Below are 14,853 nucleotides of genomic sequence, written 5' to 3'. Positions count from 1 at the left end.
GGGTGGATTTAGAGTAAAGTGTGTGAGTGATTTGATGGATGTGATAAATTAAAATTATATTTAAATAAAGGAAAAACAAGATTACCAAATTGTCCTTTATTTGAAAAATAATTAAAAATTATCATTATAAAAGTTTGATTTGTCATAGAAAAAATATTAAAATGTATAATTGAAAATAACATATTTTAATAAAAAAATATTTATAAAATAATGTAATAAATTTTTTTATAATAAATAATTACTTTTTAAACCTTATTTTATAAAAAATTTCAAATTTTCTTTATTAAATATTTTTGTAAAAATAATTTTAAAAGCTATAGTTTGACATCATTTTCATTACTAACGTGAAAAATAAATTGCGAACATAACTATAATCTTGATATCACCCTCAAACCATGGCATAACAGAAATGATTTAAAAATAGAGGAATTTCCCTGTTCCTTCCCTTTCTCTCCCTCAAGGTTGAATGGAGGGAGAGAGAGGATGACATCAAGTGAATTACAGTGTGAAGTTTGTGTTGTTCACTTTAAGGGGATTAAAGGTGAAAGTGGATGAATTTAGAATAAAGTTTGTGAGTGATTTGATGGATGTGTTAGATTAAAAATTATATTTATATCAAGGAAAAACAAGATTACCAAATTATCCTTTGATTTAAATACGATTAAATTATCATTGTATAAGTTTGATTTGTTGTAGAAAAAATATTAATATGTATAAATGAAAATAACATATTTTATTAAAAAAAATTATAAAATAATGTAATAAAAATGTTAAAATTAATAATTACTTTTTAAAGCTTATTTTATATCAATTTTAAAATTTTCGTTATTAATTATTTTTGTAAAAATAATTTCAAAAGTCATATTTTTACATCATTTTATTTATTAAAATAAAAAATAAATTGCGGGCATAATAATAATATTGATATCACCCTCAAACCATTGCATAACATAGATGATTGAAAAAATAGAGGAATTTCCATCTTCATTCGCCTCTCTCTTTGTCAAGGTTGATTGGCGGGAGATGGAGATGATGAATTCAAGTGGATTAGAGTGTGATGTTTGTGTTGTTCACTTTAAGTGGATTAAAGGTGAAAGTGGGTGGATTGACAGTAAAGTTTGTTAAAGTTTGTGAGTGATTTGATGGATGTGATGCCATAGATTAAAAATTGTATTTAAATCAAGGAAAAACAAGATTACAAAATTGTACTTCATTTTAAACATAATTAAAAATTATCATTATATAAGTTTGATTTGTTGTAGAAAAAAATATTAATATGTATAAATGAAAATAACACATTTTATTAAAAAAATATTTATAAAATAATGTAATAAAAAATGTCATAATTAATAATTACTTTTTAAACCTTATATTATAAAAATTTTAAAATTTTTGTTATTAATTACTTTTATAAAAAAATTTCATAAGTCATATTTTTACATCATTTTCATAACTAAGCTGAAAAATAAATTGCAAACATAAATTTAATCTTGGTATCACACTCAAACCATGACATAACATAGATGATTAAAAAATAGAGAAATTTTCATCTTGCTTCCCCTCTCTCCGTCAAGGTTAATGGGAGGGAGAGCGAGATGATGAATTCAAGTGGATTAGAGTGTGAAGTTTGTGTAATTCATGGATTTACATTAAAGTTTGTTAAAGTTTGTGAGTGATTTGATGAATGTGATGTGATAGATTAAAAGTTATATTTAAATCAAGGAAAACAAGATTATCAAATTGTCCTTTATTTGAAAAATGAATAAAAATTATCATTGCATAAATTTGATTTGTCGTATAAAAAATATTAAAATGTATAAATTAAAATAAAATATTTTTAAAAAAAATATTTATAAAATATTGTAATAAAAAATTTTATAATTTATAATTACTTTTTAAACCTTATTTTATAACAATTTTGAAATTTTCGTTATTAATTATTTTTGTAAAAATAATTTCAAAGGCCATATTTTACATTATTTTCGTATTTAAGCTGAAAAATAAATTGCGCACATAATTGTAATCTTGATATCACCCTCCAACAATTGCATAACAGATATGATTGAAAAAATAAAGAAATTTTTCTCTTCCTTCGCCTCTCTCTCCCTCAACGTTGGTTGGAGCGAGAAGAAGATGATGAATTCAAGTAGATCAGAGTGTGAAATTTGTGATGTTCACTTTAAGGGGATTAAAGGTGAAAGTGGGTGTATTTACAGTAAAGTTTGTTGAAGTTTGTGAGTGATTTGATGGATGTGATAGATTAGAAATTATATTTAAATCAAGAAAAAATGTGATTACCAAATTGTCCTTTATTTTAAATATGATTAAAAATTATTATTATATAAGTTTGATTTGTCGTAGAAAAAATATTAATATGTATAAATGAAATTAACTAATTTTATTAAAAAAATATTTATAAAAAAATGTAAAAAAATTATAATTAATAATTGCTTGCCAAACCTTATTTTATAAAAATTTCCAAATTTTTGTTATTAATTATTTTTGTAAAAATAATTTTGAAGGCCATATTCTTACATCGTTTTCATAGTTATGCTAAAAAATAAATTTCAGACTTAAGTGTAATCTTGATATCACCCTCAAATCATTGCATAACAGATATGATTGAAAAATAGTGAAATTATATTTAAATCAAGGAAAATCAATATTACCAAATTGTCCTTTATTTTAAATATGATTAAAAATTATCATTATATAAGCTGGATTTGTTGTAGAAAAAATATTAATATGTATAAATGAAAATAAAATATTTTATTAAAAAAATATTTATAAAATAATGTAATAAAAAATTTTATAATTAATAATTACTTTTTAAACCTTATTTTAGAACAATTTTCAAATTTTTTTTATTAATTATTTTGGTTAAGAATAATTTCTCAAGCCATATTTTTACATCATTTTCATAATTAAGCTGAAAAATAAATTGCGGACATAATAGTAATCTTGATATCACCCTCATATATATATATATATATATATATATATATATATATATATATATATATATATATATATATATATAACGAACAGAAGAAAGTGTGCAACGAGAGAGAAGAAAATAATGAAAGGCTTAAGTATTTATTAATTTCAAATTAATGGCAGGTGGGAAGAGACACATCAATCTTCTCCATATCGATGCCATGAAGAACAAAACGAAAATACAAAATTGTGGCTAATTAATTATAGTGGGAAACAAGTAATAGAATACGATAGTGGTGGAAAATCTGGTATAATATTAACATATAATTGAAGTGGTGGTGGTGTAAATCAGTTCTTTGAGTTCATGTTGTTCTTCACTGCCTCTGCATTTTCTTTGACGTATTGAGCTGACTCTTGAGACTTTCCAACCACGGTGTCCTTAGCCCTATGGGCTGTGTCCTTAGTGCAATCCCATGCACCTTGCATTGTCTGCTTTGCTTTCTGTGCCATGTTGTGAGCACTTGCTGACATCTGATTAGCCAACTCGTCTGTCTTGTGACTCACCTGTTTCAACATTAATCAATCATCAATCCTAATCATATCATCAAAAACCTTTAATCATCGTAATAATTACCTGTGCTGTGGTGAAAGCCTTGTCTTGCGTTGATTCATTCAAACTGTTGTTAACTGTTTCACTGGCTCCTTGTTTGGTGCCTTCAGCGGCTGCTGCGCCTTCAGGAGAAGATGGCACCTGCAGATTAAGATGCAACAACACTATGATTCAGCTTTAATCTTTTCACATTCTTCTCAGTTAATAACACAAACACATTGCATGCATATATATATAAACACAAAAACTTGAATTGAAGAATGTACTTGGATGGATCTTGGGGTAGCAGCTGCAAGGAATCTAGGGTTCCAGGCACGAGCAGTGGCAATGACTGCTCCAGCATGGCCGAACTTTGGGAGGGATGTGACTAGGGTGAAGCTTGCCATTGTTGTGTGATGAATTGCTTTGTTTTCTTCTGTGTTTTGTTTTGTGTTAGGGAATTGTATATGATTTGTTGCATTGTAGGTCACTGTGAATCTGTATATATAGTGCTTCTCTTCTCAGATGTTTGTTCCTGTGCCAAGAGTTATTCACGTTCACTTGTGGTACAAAAAACATGTATCCACAAAAGACCCGGTATTGTAGGACACTGTCTATTTTTCGAGAATCAAATTCTCGATTTATAAACTTTAAAAATAGGTAAATAATAATATAATTGCTAAGTTAAAGTACTTATAAATAAATATTAATATATAGTTACATTATTCGCAAATTTGAAAGAAACATAAATTCGTAAAAGTTGTATATGCTTCACTTTTTTAATTTTTTTAATAATGATTTATTGTTTTCGAATACTTGAAACATAAATCAAATTATGAATATAATATACAATAATTAATAAAGTGATAATATAAATTATCTTACGTTAACTAAAGAAATTGTAATATTGTGTATCATTATTTTCTACCAAACATGGGAGAAAATACACAATGCATCCAATTGAAAGAGGAAAGGGACGAGAGAGAAAATAGACAGAGAAAGACTTTTAAAAAAAATAACTTTTTAAAAATAATTTTTTACAATTTTAAGTAATATCTTTTAAATAATTTTTTATTATTATTTTTTTTAATATTCTAAAATTATTTAAAGAATGTCACCTTATTTTAAAAAAAAATTATTAAAATTTAGTAATCGAAATATTTTTGGCCGACTTTTAATATCAACTCAAGTCAACGGACGTGAATAATACTAAGAGCAACGGAATACGTGTGTGTTCTGGATACCTTATATTAATTTCCATATACAAATTAATTTATGAATAATAATGAAAGTAGTTATTTTCACAATTAATTTATGGACTATTATAATATCAAGCTGAATATTTTTATTTTGCTTTATTTTTCATTGGTGAATCAAAATTCAAGAGTAAAATATTGTTTGAAATATATACCATAAAGTTTTATCCAAATATGAAATCTCCAATTAAATTATTTGCTTAGTTAATTTTTTATTTATTACCATACTAACTATTTAACTATTACACATCTTGGCAATTTAAAATAGTTTAAGGCCCAAATCGTTAAATTATAGAAAATTGGATAGTAGATAACATAAAAAAATTTAAGTTATTTATAATTCACATCAATATTATCTCGTCTCTCTTTTCTATTTTCAATTTTCTACAGTTGTGTGAAATGTTGTCGTGTTGTTCTCTTTTTCCTAATTCTTCTTCATTGCATCTTATGTGTGTTGTTTCCTCTGTTTTGATTATTTCAATATTTATTATGTAATTTTCATATTATCGTTTAAAGTTCCAATTAATGTTTTTAAGTTATGGAGATGCATATATGTGTAATAAAAGTGTGAAAATTATATTGAACCAATGTCATTTTTTCCTGCACTTCCATAATTTTGACTTGTACCTTTATTTATTTTTGTATTTCAAAATGTATAGGCTGGAATATAATTTTTTGTATTTTAGATTGTACATTTCAAAATATAAAATAAAAAATACAGTTTAGATTTATAATTTGAAATATAATGTGTTTTTGGATTGTGAATTTCAGAAATATAAAGTACAATCCCAAAAAATTATAGAGGTGTACAAAGAAATTTATGGAGGTGTAGAAAGAAGCTACCTTGAACCAGTGTTGTTGCATAAATTGAAGGTGGCGTATCATTCATTGTTAAATAGGTTATAAGAGAATTAGTTGATGTCGGTATGCGACGAAATTGATCTAAATACTAATTGGTAATGTGTTGTACATTAATTTTATTCATATTTATAAATGTTTTGCCTTTTAAGAGAAAATCGATTTTTTTATTCTTTAAATTCACATGAAATTAAAGTATATGAATTAAGTAATTATAATAATTCAAATCAATCCAACCCAATCTTTTATAATTTGAATTAGTTAAGATATAAAATTATGTGTCAAAATATAATTAATTTAAAATGACAATTATGGCTCATAAATTAGAAAATATTTTCATTTTTCTGCTTGATAAATCCAAACTTAAATACAGAACTAATAAAATTTAAATACATAACTTATGAAGGGGTAATATCTTTATTGATGCTCATATTAAGAATTAAGAAAAGTTAGATGGTAACTTTTGTAACCAAAATTGACTCAAACCTAGTATTACAACTTAACACTTATCCCAATAGCTGAGTGTACCATATCCCCTTTATCGAGTCATTACCAATTTAAAATGCTAGATATCTCTTACTTCACTGGTAATGTAGTGAAGATGGTGTATGTATAAATTGAAAACAACTATCAGAAGTAGCTATGAAGATTGAATTGATCTCAAACCTAAATCCCATGAGTGACATCAGAGAACAAATAAGAATCAAGTTATTGGTCTTAAAATATGATGTTGATTTGCAGAAGCAAGTCGAATCATATTCTAAAAAAACTTTCCTTGTCAGTGAAATAGAGGACAAATAAGAGCCAGATGTTAGTCTCAAAATACAACATTAAGCAAATGGAATAATGTTCTAAAAACTGTTTCCATGTCATTGGTGATTGAATTTCTTTGTAAAAATCTAAGCATGTATCCTCTCCTGTAAGAGATGCTACATAGAAACAAAGAAAGTAGCAGGCTCGGAGTTCTGTTCAAAGATCGATTATTTATAAAGCAAGACAAAGCATTTATTCAATTGTCACAAAGCCAAAAAGTACTATAATCATTTTATTCAGCCTTTAGTCTATCTGTGTCAGGTAAAATTTAAGCTTAGTTCACAACAAACCAGAAAAAAGAAGACATACATAAATTAGTTAAACAAAATAAAGAAATATAGAAGCCACCCAACCAAGGGAATTTGAATTTCACTCCTACAAGGGTCCTCGAGTTCAGGAGCTTCAAGCAGATGCTACTGTCTTCCAGAGCTTGACCCACTCTACCATGGTTTCAGCAGCCTGAGAAAACACAGGATGAACCTTCCCTAGTTGTTCCTTCACTGTTTTGGCAATCTCAACCATACAATCCTCTGCTGTAGTTGCTGATTGTGGCAACTTCAGTGACTGAAAGAAAGGAACAACATCCTCCATCAATTTCACCCCTTCCCACTCTTTCTTCAAGCTCTGAACTGCATCACCCCTTTCTGTTCTCCAGATATAGGGTAGCCCAGTTTTCACACCAAGGCCTAGGTGGTCACAGATAACTTTCACACACATTCCACACCATATGTCTTCCGCAGTTTCCCACCTCAGTTTCCCTTCCCCTGTTAACCTCAATGCCGGGCCTATTGCTGGACCAATAGCTTCACGGTTAAAGGCAATATTGATTCCACTCATTGGCAACAAGGCTCTTGCAGGAACAGTCAAAACTGCATCTACATATCGCAGATTCTTCTGCCGTGGCTTCAGAGCTTGTGTTGGAGCATCAAGGTCGGCCATGTTGAGCCATAGCCCACATGACACAGCACAGTTAACTCCCTCTCGCAGGCTAAAGGGGTAACCACGAACAAAATCTGCACCCTTTCGGAATGGATCATATAGTGTATTGAAGAAGAAAGGGGTGGCAGGAGTCTGGAGGTTCGAAACATGCTGAGCCACAGCATCCACCAAAGACCCCGCAATATCTTTTGCAGGAACACAATCATCATCAATACAGACAACATACTTTTTCCGTGAAATTAGAAAGCCAAAATATCTACAAGAGTAGCCAGAGAAGCGAATAGAAGATGAGGAACCCACCACTCGCTCAATATCATCCTTTGTATACACATCCGCCCTGAATCCTTCAGGAATTTGTAGTTCTTCTCTGAGGTCAGGATCTTGTATTATTATCAGGTGAAAGCGGGAGAAAATTGGCCTCCATTCATTCATGAAAGTTGTGAGGTCGGAGTGCAGTGCAGCAATCACAATATCCACTTCATTATCGTTGATAACTGCTTGAGACATCTTGCAGAGTACAGAACACAGACTATCTCACAAACTAAATGTCTTGTTTTACCTCCTTAGCGCTGAGAATAGTTTAACCTTACTTTAGAATTTTTCAGAACACCCTGTACTTAGAGATATTCAAATGTCAGAAAAGAAACATTTGTCAACACAGCAGCAGCTACTATATATACGTATTATTACAGAAATTCTTAAAATAACTCACTGGTGGGAAGCACAGGGGTCAGAACATGTTGGATATTGAGTGCCTCAACAAAGGAAATCACTTCATCCTTACCAGTTGCTATGAACAGTCTCAGAACTTTCTCAGTCAGTTTCCCAGCTCTTAATATTCTCTGTCCATGAAAACCACATGTAATATATAGTAAGGATGCTGAATGATAGTGAAATAACATAACTTCAGGTAGCATCGAAAGACCACAATTATATACAGACAACAAAAGGAATGAAACTAGATCCACAATATTTGTCATGTCCAGATTACAAAACAGTTGTTTGAGGCAGCTACATTTGCAGCAACAGGGAAAACGAAATTTCAAAACATGATATCCCAACAAGAAAGTAGAAGAAGGCGAAGTAAAATCTTACCTAGGGTTAACCCCCTCCCAAAGTAAAAAATACAAGTTAACATAACCATCAATTCAATCCCGTAACAGTCATAAATGAGATTTGTTTCATAATTTGCCTAAACATAAATCCTTGGAATTTTCAAATAGCACAAAACCAATACCCAGTCCTTCAAGTACTTTAGAATTAGAATTAGAATTAAAAATTAGAATCTCACTATGATAATTGGCACAAAACAAAAACAACTTGAACCAACAACTAAATAGGTTATACAAATCGAAACTATAATTCTGATACGAGAACGTTCCTTAAATAAGTTCATCGAATTTTTATTGTTTGAAAAAATGCAAGAAAAGAAAGGAAAAGGAGCATGCAGCTGAATAACCTTCCTTCACCCATTGAACGAGGCAAGAGTTGATTTTTATGGGAGATCTACAGAAGGGGCATTGATTAAAACAAAAGGGGTAGTGGCAATGAAGCAGAGCAAAAAAAAAAAGAAAAAAAAAAGAGAGCATGAAAGTGGAACCTTGGTTAAGTAGAAGAAGTATGAGAAAAAAGGAGAAAGAGTTGATAGAAAGAAAAGTACCAGGAAGAGGTCGAGGAGGATGTGATCAGGGATTGAGGAGAGATCGGAGATGTCGGATAGATTGAGGACGGCTGAGTCAATGGTGAGGGATAAGAGCGATGGCGGTGGTTTTGTTCTCATTCATTCCAAAATAATAATTAAAAATAAAGGGGTGATGGGTGGCTACAATTATCGGTTTGAGAGAGAGAAAATGGTGATTAAAGAATTGGTCGCATCGAGGAAGCAAGAGAAGGAAGAAGCCACACCAGATCCTGTAATCTCTCTGCTCTTTCCGTCCTCTCTTTGCAACTGCACCAAAATCTAAAAACTCTTTTTCATTTCATAATAATAACGGATTAATTAATTAATTAATAATAATAATAATAATAATAGTTAAATATGATTTTCTCTCTTGAATTACACCTAATTTTGAAATTAGTTACTCTTCCATCTTCTAAAATACATTATTTTAGATTTTTTATCAAATTTTATTAAATTATTAAGTTTATTTAATATTTTAAGTCATAATAATATTTAATGTAACATTAAAATAAATATGTGTCAAATAATATAAATAATTCAAATACAATCTTAAAATACATACAAAACATCAATTAAACCTAACAAAATTTGATATTATAATAACTAAATTTACATATTTAAAAAATAATAAATAACTAAATTAGTTTAAAATTTTAAAATAACTAATTCTAAAATTCACTAAAAATTAATAATAAAAACATATCTAAACTTAATAATAATAATAATAATAATAATAATAATAATAATAATAATAATAATAATAATAATAATAATAATAATAATAATAATAATAATAATAATAATAATAACTTCATAATAAATAATATTTAAAAGATAAAAACGCCTGCTACAAATTTCGGTTTTTCTCCACCTTCGACGCATGTCTATCGTAGGTGTCATATACCGCGTATTTATCAAATAAAATAAATTAAAGAATTAAGTTCTTGTATAGACCTCCGTCTCAGGCCTGCTTTATAAACTACATAATACAAGGAGACTTTTTTTTTTATTATGTCTAGTGATTTTTATTTTATTTTTTTGGTTTGTCCTGCTTATTTTAGGAGTGCTATACAAATATAAAATCTTGTAATATTTTATTAGAATAAAAAAATAATCTGTAAGTGATTCCATATAACATTTTTCTAACAATTATAACGCAATTGTAGAAGTATGTATAATTTGTTCTTTTGTTTAAGGAGATGCGATTTAAGAATTTCAAACTTATAGAAAAACTATTTAAGGTTAGAGTGTATTGTAATTTTGATTTTGATTACAACAAATATTTTATTTATTGGGAAATATTTTGGACGTGGGTGACTGATAAAGTGTTGGCTTGGTGACTAAGCAAGAATTTTGGAAGGTCAATGATCTTGTATATTTATCTGTTATTTAATTTAAAGTATATTAATATGAAGGATTAAAAAAAACATTTTAATAATGACTGGATTGAAATCATTCATATCTTTTATTACAAAATGTTAATTAATTATGATCAAACATGTTTGTCGAACACTTTTTTTTTCTAAGGAGAATTTGTAGAAGAAGTAATAAAAGATAATAATACCTTATTTACATTCGTTAATAACGTGCTTAGTCTATTTTAATACTTTTAAATTTTTTTTTTAAATATAAAAAAGAGGTTTCTTGGAGTAGTTGATCATCTACTAAGCTAGGAAGTACATAGAAAGATAAAGACAAAATGCTAAATTAATACGTTAAGTTTTTTGCTTAACCTAGAAAGTTTGGGTGAGGTAGGATACTAATTTAGGTTACGTGGATAGATTTGGCTTATCTTGAATAAATTATAGAAAGTTTTGGGTTTTTTAAGAACTTGGATTTCTAAGAAATAGCTTGTGAAAGTTTAAGAATTAGGTTCTTAATAAGTTTTCTCTAGATTTTTGGTAAACTATTTTGTTTTTAGTTTGGGGAATAAGATTTTGGAAGTCTTGGGTAAAATTGTGGACAAGTCTTTAATGGTTCGTTGAAGAAAGCCAGAAGGACACATTTATATTATACAAACAAAAACAATTCATTTAATGGAAGAAAATATATTAAGTAATTTTAAACAAATAAATTCAAATTGAAATTTGAAAAAATGAGTGAGACAAATAAAATTAAAAAAAAACAGTGGAGTGAAGTAACCTGTTACTCCAATTTAACAATGTTGATGATTCAATTCAACTATAGAATCTGTCGAGCGTTTAATCAATAAAATTGAAAAATAATTAATTATATTTTAAGTATATGATAAATTTGAAATTTTCAATAATTCAGATCTTGATGATTTTTTTATAATATTGAGTATTTAATAAATTTAATTTTTCGATTGAGTTTATGCGATTAATTTTCTCTTTGTTAATGTAAATCGGTTGGATGATGTTTTTGTTAGGATGCTTTAACTTCTTTTATTAATTGGATGAATATTTATGTTAAGAGGTTGACGTACTTGTCATGTCTTATTCTTTAGATGTTATTCAGTGTCATTTTTTTTATTTTAGAATTTTCTAATTCAAAATTTAAAATTTTATTTGTGTATAATTTTAATATTTTAATTCATGTATAATTATAAAATTATGGTTTTATTATTTGAATAAAATTTGAAAATATATTATAATTTGATATTTTATAAAATTATAATAATTTTATGTTTGATAAATTCTTATAAAATTCTACATTGAGAGAAACATTTTCGGGATTTGTTTGATTTCAATGATGGATTTGAGAGAATGTGAGTTGATGGATAAATAGATGAATTTGAGAGTAATTTTAATGTTTATTTCAAGATATTTGAGTTGATTTTTGAAGATAAATTTGAAAAGACCTAAATATTTCTATTTTATATTTTAAAGAGATGAGAAAGAAAAGATACATCATCACATAAGTTTTGACGTTTTTTCACATAATATTTACATATTACTATATATTTATTTTTTATTAACATTAAGTATTTGTTAATAAAAAATATTTAAAATAGATGTTATACTCAAAATTATTAAAAAATTAAATATATAATTTCCTCCCTCTTTTTTTCAAGTATAGCATATAATAATATATTTACTTTTTTTTATTAATTTGAAACAACACTTATATCATGATGTCAGTTATTGAAGAGTCATATATAATTTTTTTAATAATAAATATATATTAATAATATTAATATAATAATAATAATAATAAAAATAATAAAAATAATACTATAACTAATAATTATTATATCTTATTTAATATTATTTTTAACCATAGAAATAAAACTGTAATCAAACAATTTTATCTATTAAAAAATTATTTTATATCTCACATATTCATCAAATTATGATGTCAGTTATTGAAGAGTAATATATAATTTTTTTAATAATAAATATATATTAATAATATTAATATAATAATAATAATAAAAATAATACTATAACTAATAATTATTATATTTTATTTAATACTATTTTTAACCATAGAGATAAAACTGTAATCAAACAATTTTATCTATTAAAAAATTATTTTATATCTCACATATTCATCAAATTATTTACAAACTCTCGTATATTTTACTTTTAAATTTTTTCGCTTTTATCCTTCATTGTTCAAAACAAACAACCTTAATTTTTTTTTATTTCTTCAAATTCATCTAGTCAGTATATTCTCAATTCGATGCGAACATACCTTGATATATATTATATTGTATTGAGAATAATGTTTTGGAAGTTTGTTTTACATTTTTCTAATATTGGAAATTGAATTCCATCAAAATGTAAATGCTAACGAGTGATAATAGATACTTGAAAACAACACGTTAATTTTGAGAAAAAAAATTATTTTATCTAAAATATGAAAAAAAATATTCTTATTGTGTTTAATTTTTTTAAATAACTTTTACAAAACATAAAAAAATTTCAAATGTATATTTAAATTAGTCTCAAATTTTTAATAATTATAAAAAATTCATTATATAACAAAAACATAAAATTAAAATAAAAATTTTAATACATAAAAATATCATGCAATTAAATAAAATCAATAAAATTAATATATTATTTTTTATATTCATAAATTTGTTACAAACATTCCCAAATAATACTTTTATTTAATTAAATAAATTTTTAATTATTTATAAAAATAATAATCTTGCATCAAACTCTTAAATAATTATAATTTTATTATTTTAATTTAAAATTATATAATTATAATTTTATAATTTTATTATTTGAATAAAAGTTAAAAATATTATCATAATTTTATAATTATACATTTTTAAATTAAAATATTAAATTTTACGAAATTTTACAATAACAAAATAATATTTGATACGCGATTAAAATGTGATATAATAAAATAATAATCACGTCACGACCTAATCATCTATTAATCAATCGACTGAAGGAGGGAACTTAGATGAAAAAATTAATTTATTATGTACCAAATAAACTACAAAAATCTGTCAAAATTATTCAATTGAAAGTTGCCATTTTCCGAAACAGGATCATTAAAAATAATTAAACAATCAAAAAATTAGGTTTAAATATACATTTAGTCCCCATTTTTGTTAATTTTATTCAATTTGGTCTTCATTTTCGTTTTATGTTCAATTAGGTTCTCATTTTCGTTAAATTATGGTCAATTTGGTCATTTTCACTAACGGTGTTTAAATAGTTAACGTGTTTGAATAGTACATACCATGTGTCAGCTCTTGTTTTTTTTTTTTCAAAAATTTTTTAAATTTTTTTTTAATTTCAAAAAAAGTGTCCACGTGTCAAGTCATAATTGTGCCATGTGTCAATGCTAGTGTCACGTGTCAGTTTATAGTTGTATTATTTATTTTTATTCAATTTAGTCCCAATATTCGTTATTTTTGTTCAATTCAGTCCTTATATTCGTTATTTTTGTTTAATTTAATCCTAAATTTTGTTAAAATAGAACGATTTAATTTTTAAAATTGACATTATTATTAGTTATTTTTTAAATTTAATTATAAATTATAATATTTAATTATTAATTAAATATAATTCTTAGATTCAATCGTTAAATAGAATATAATTATTTAAATATTATTAAAATATAATTATTAAAATTTAAAAAATATATATTAACATTTGTAAAATTTACATTTAAATTTAAAATATTTAATATTTTTATCGCATTAAATATTAGTTTATTTTTCTAAAATATTTTGAATATTTAAAATATTTTTATATATCGATTTTAAAAATACTTTAGAATATAATTATTAGAAAAAAAATAATTATATTCTTATAATATTTTAAATAATTATATTTTATTTAGCAATTAAATTTAAGAATTTATTCAATTTATAATTGAATTTAAAAAATAATAAATTCAAAAGTCAAACTGAGAAAAGATATTAATATAATTTGTATAAAAGATATTAATTTTAGGATCAATTTGAAAGGGACAAAATTGATTTATTTTAGCAAATATTGGGATTAAATTGAACAAAAATAATGAATATAAGGACTAAATTGAACAAAAAAAAATAATACTACCACAAACTGACACGTGGCACTAGCATTGACACGTGACACAATTGTGACTTGACACGTGGACCATTTTTTTGAAATTAAAAAAATTAAAAAATATTTTAAAATATTTTAAAAAAAATTAAAAAAAAAATTAAAAAAACCATGAGTTGATACGTGACATGTACTGTTCAAAAACGTTAATTATTTAAACACCGTTAGTGAAAAAGGACCAAATTGACCATAATTTGACGAAAATGAGAACCTAATTGAACATAAAACAAAAATAGGGACCAAATTAAATAAAATCAA

The 14,853-nt window shown here is 25.6% G+C and overlaps 3 protein-coding genes across 4 annotated transcripts; all 3 read right to left on the bottom strand.

Moving 5' to 3' along the window:
* Positions 1-3,077: 3,077 nt before the first annotated feature.
* Positions 3,078-4,011, bottom strand: LOC114186327 (uncharacterized). Its single transcript, XM_028074388.2, has 3 exons — positions 3,814-4,011; positions 3,572-3,688; positions 3,078-3,501 (listed from the first exon to the last, which is right to left on the bottom strand). The coding sequence occupies exons 1-3, from the start codon at positions 3,931-3,933 to the stop codon at positions 3,286-3,288; spliced, it is 453 nt and encodes a 150-aa protein (XP_027930189.1). The 5' UTR covers positions 3,934-4,011; the 3' UTR covers positions 3,078-3,285.
* Positions 4,012-6,644: 2,633 nt separating this feature from the next.
* RGP5 (Alpha-1,4-glucan-protein synthase family protein) lies at positions 6,645-7,899 on the bottom strand. Its single transcript, XM_028072900.2, has one exon. The coding sequence runs from the start codon at positions 7,897-7,899 to the stop codon at positions 6,856-6,858; it is 1,044 nt and encodes a 347-aa protein (XP_027928701.1). The 3' UTR covers positions 6,645-6,855.
* Positions 7,708-9,351, bottom strand: LOC114185271 (UDP-arabinopyranose mutase). 2 transcript variants are annotated; one of them, XM_028072901.2, is made up of 3 exons: positions 9,053-9,351; positions 8,105-8,234; positions 7,708-8,008 (listed from the first exon to the last, which is right to left on the bottom strand). In XM_028072901.2, the coding sequence occupies exons 1-3, from the start codon at positions 9,170-9,172 to the stop codon at positions 7,956-7,958; spliced, it is 303 nt and encodes a 100-aa protein (XP_027928702.1). In that variant the 5' UTR covers positions 9,173-9,351; the 3' UTR covers positions 7,708-7,955. The 2 variants fall into 2 exon arrangements, with proteins under 2 accessions (XP_027928702.1, XP_027928703.1); XM_028072902.2 differs by having other exon boundaries at positions 7,708-8,003; positions 9,053-9,332.
* Positions 9,352-14,853: the final 5,502 nt, after the last annotated feature.

This window comes from Vigna unguiculata, chromosome 5 (genome assembly GCF_037176805.1).
Source record: "Vigna unguiculata cultivar grain cowpea cultivar isolate G323 ecotype 2 chromosome 5, ASM3717680v1, whole genome shotgun sequence".
Classification (NCBI taxonomy): Eukaryota; Viridiplantae; Streptophyta; class Magnoliopsida; order Fabales; family Fabaceae; genus Vigna; species Vigna unguiculata.
The sequence above is the reverse complement of the archived record's forward strand: the minus strand, read 5'-3'. Positions and strand labels throughout refer to the sequence as shown.

Coding starts and splice junctions, on each gene's coding strand:
- LOC114186327 (XM_028074388.2), bottom strand. CDS start 3,933: ATGGCAAGCTTCACCCTAGTCACATCCCTCCCAAAGTTCGGCCATGCT. Junction 3,689..3,813: donor CTACCCCAAGATCCATCCAA/GTACATTCTTCA, acceptor CTTAATCTGCAG/GTGCCATCTTCTCCTGAAGG. Junction 3,502..3,571: donor AGGCTTTCACCACAGCACAG/GTAATTATTACG, acceptor ATGTTGAAACAG/GTGAGTCACAAGACAGACGA.
- RGP5 (XM_028072900.2), bottom strand. CDS start 7,899: ATGTCTCAAGCAGTTATCAACGATAATGAAGTGGATATTGTGATTGCT.
- LOC114185271 (XM_028072901.2), bottom strand. CDS start 9,172: ATGAGAACAAAACCACCGCCATCGCTCTTATCCCTCACCATTGACTCA. Junction 8,235..9,052: donor TCCTCCTCGACCTCTTCCTG/GTACTTTTCTTT, acceptor TTTCATGGACAG/AGAATATTAAGAGCTGGGAA. Junction 8,009..8,104: donor GACCCCTGTGCTTCCCACCA/GTGAGTTATTTT, acceptor AATATCTCTAAG/TACAGGGTGTTCTGAAAAAT.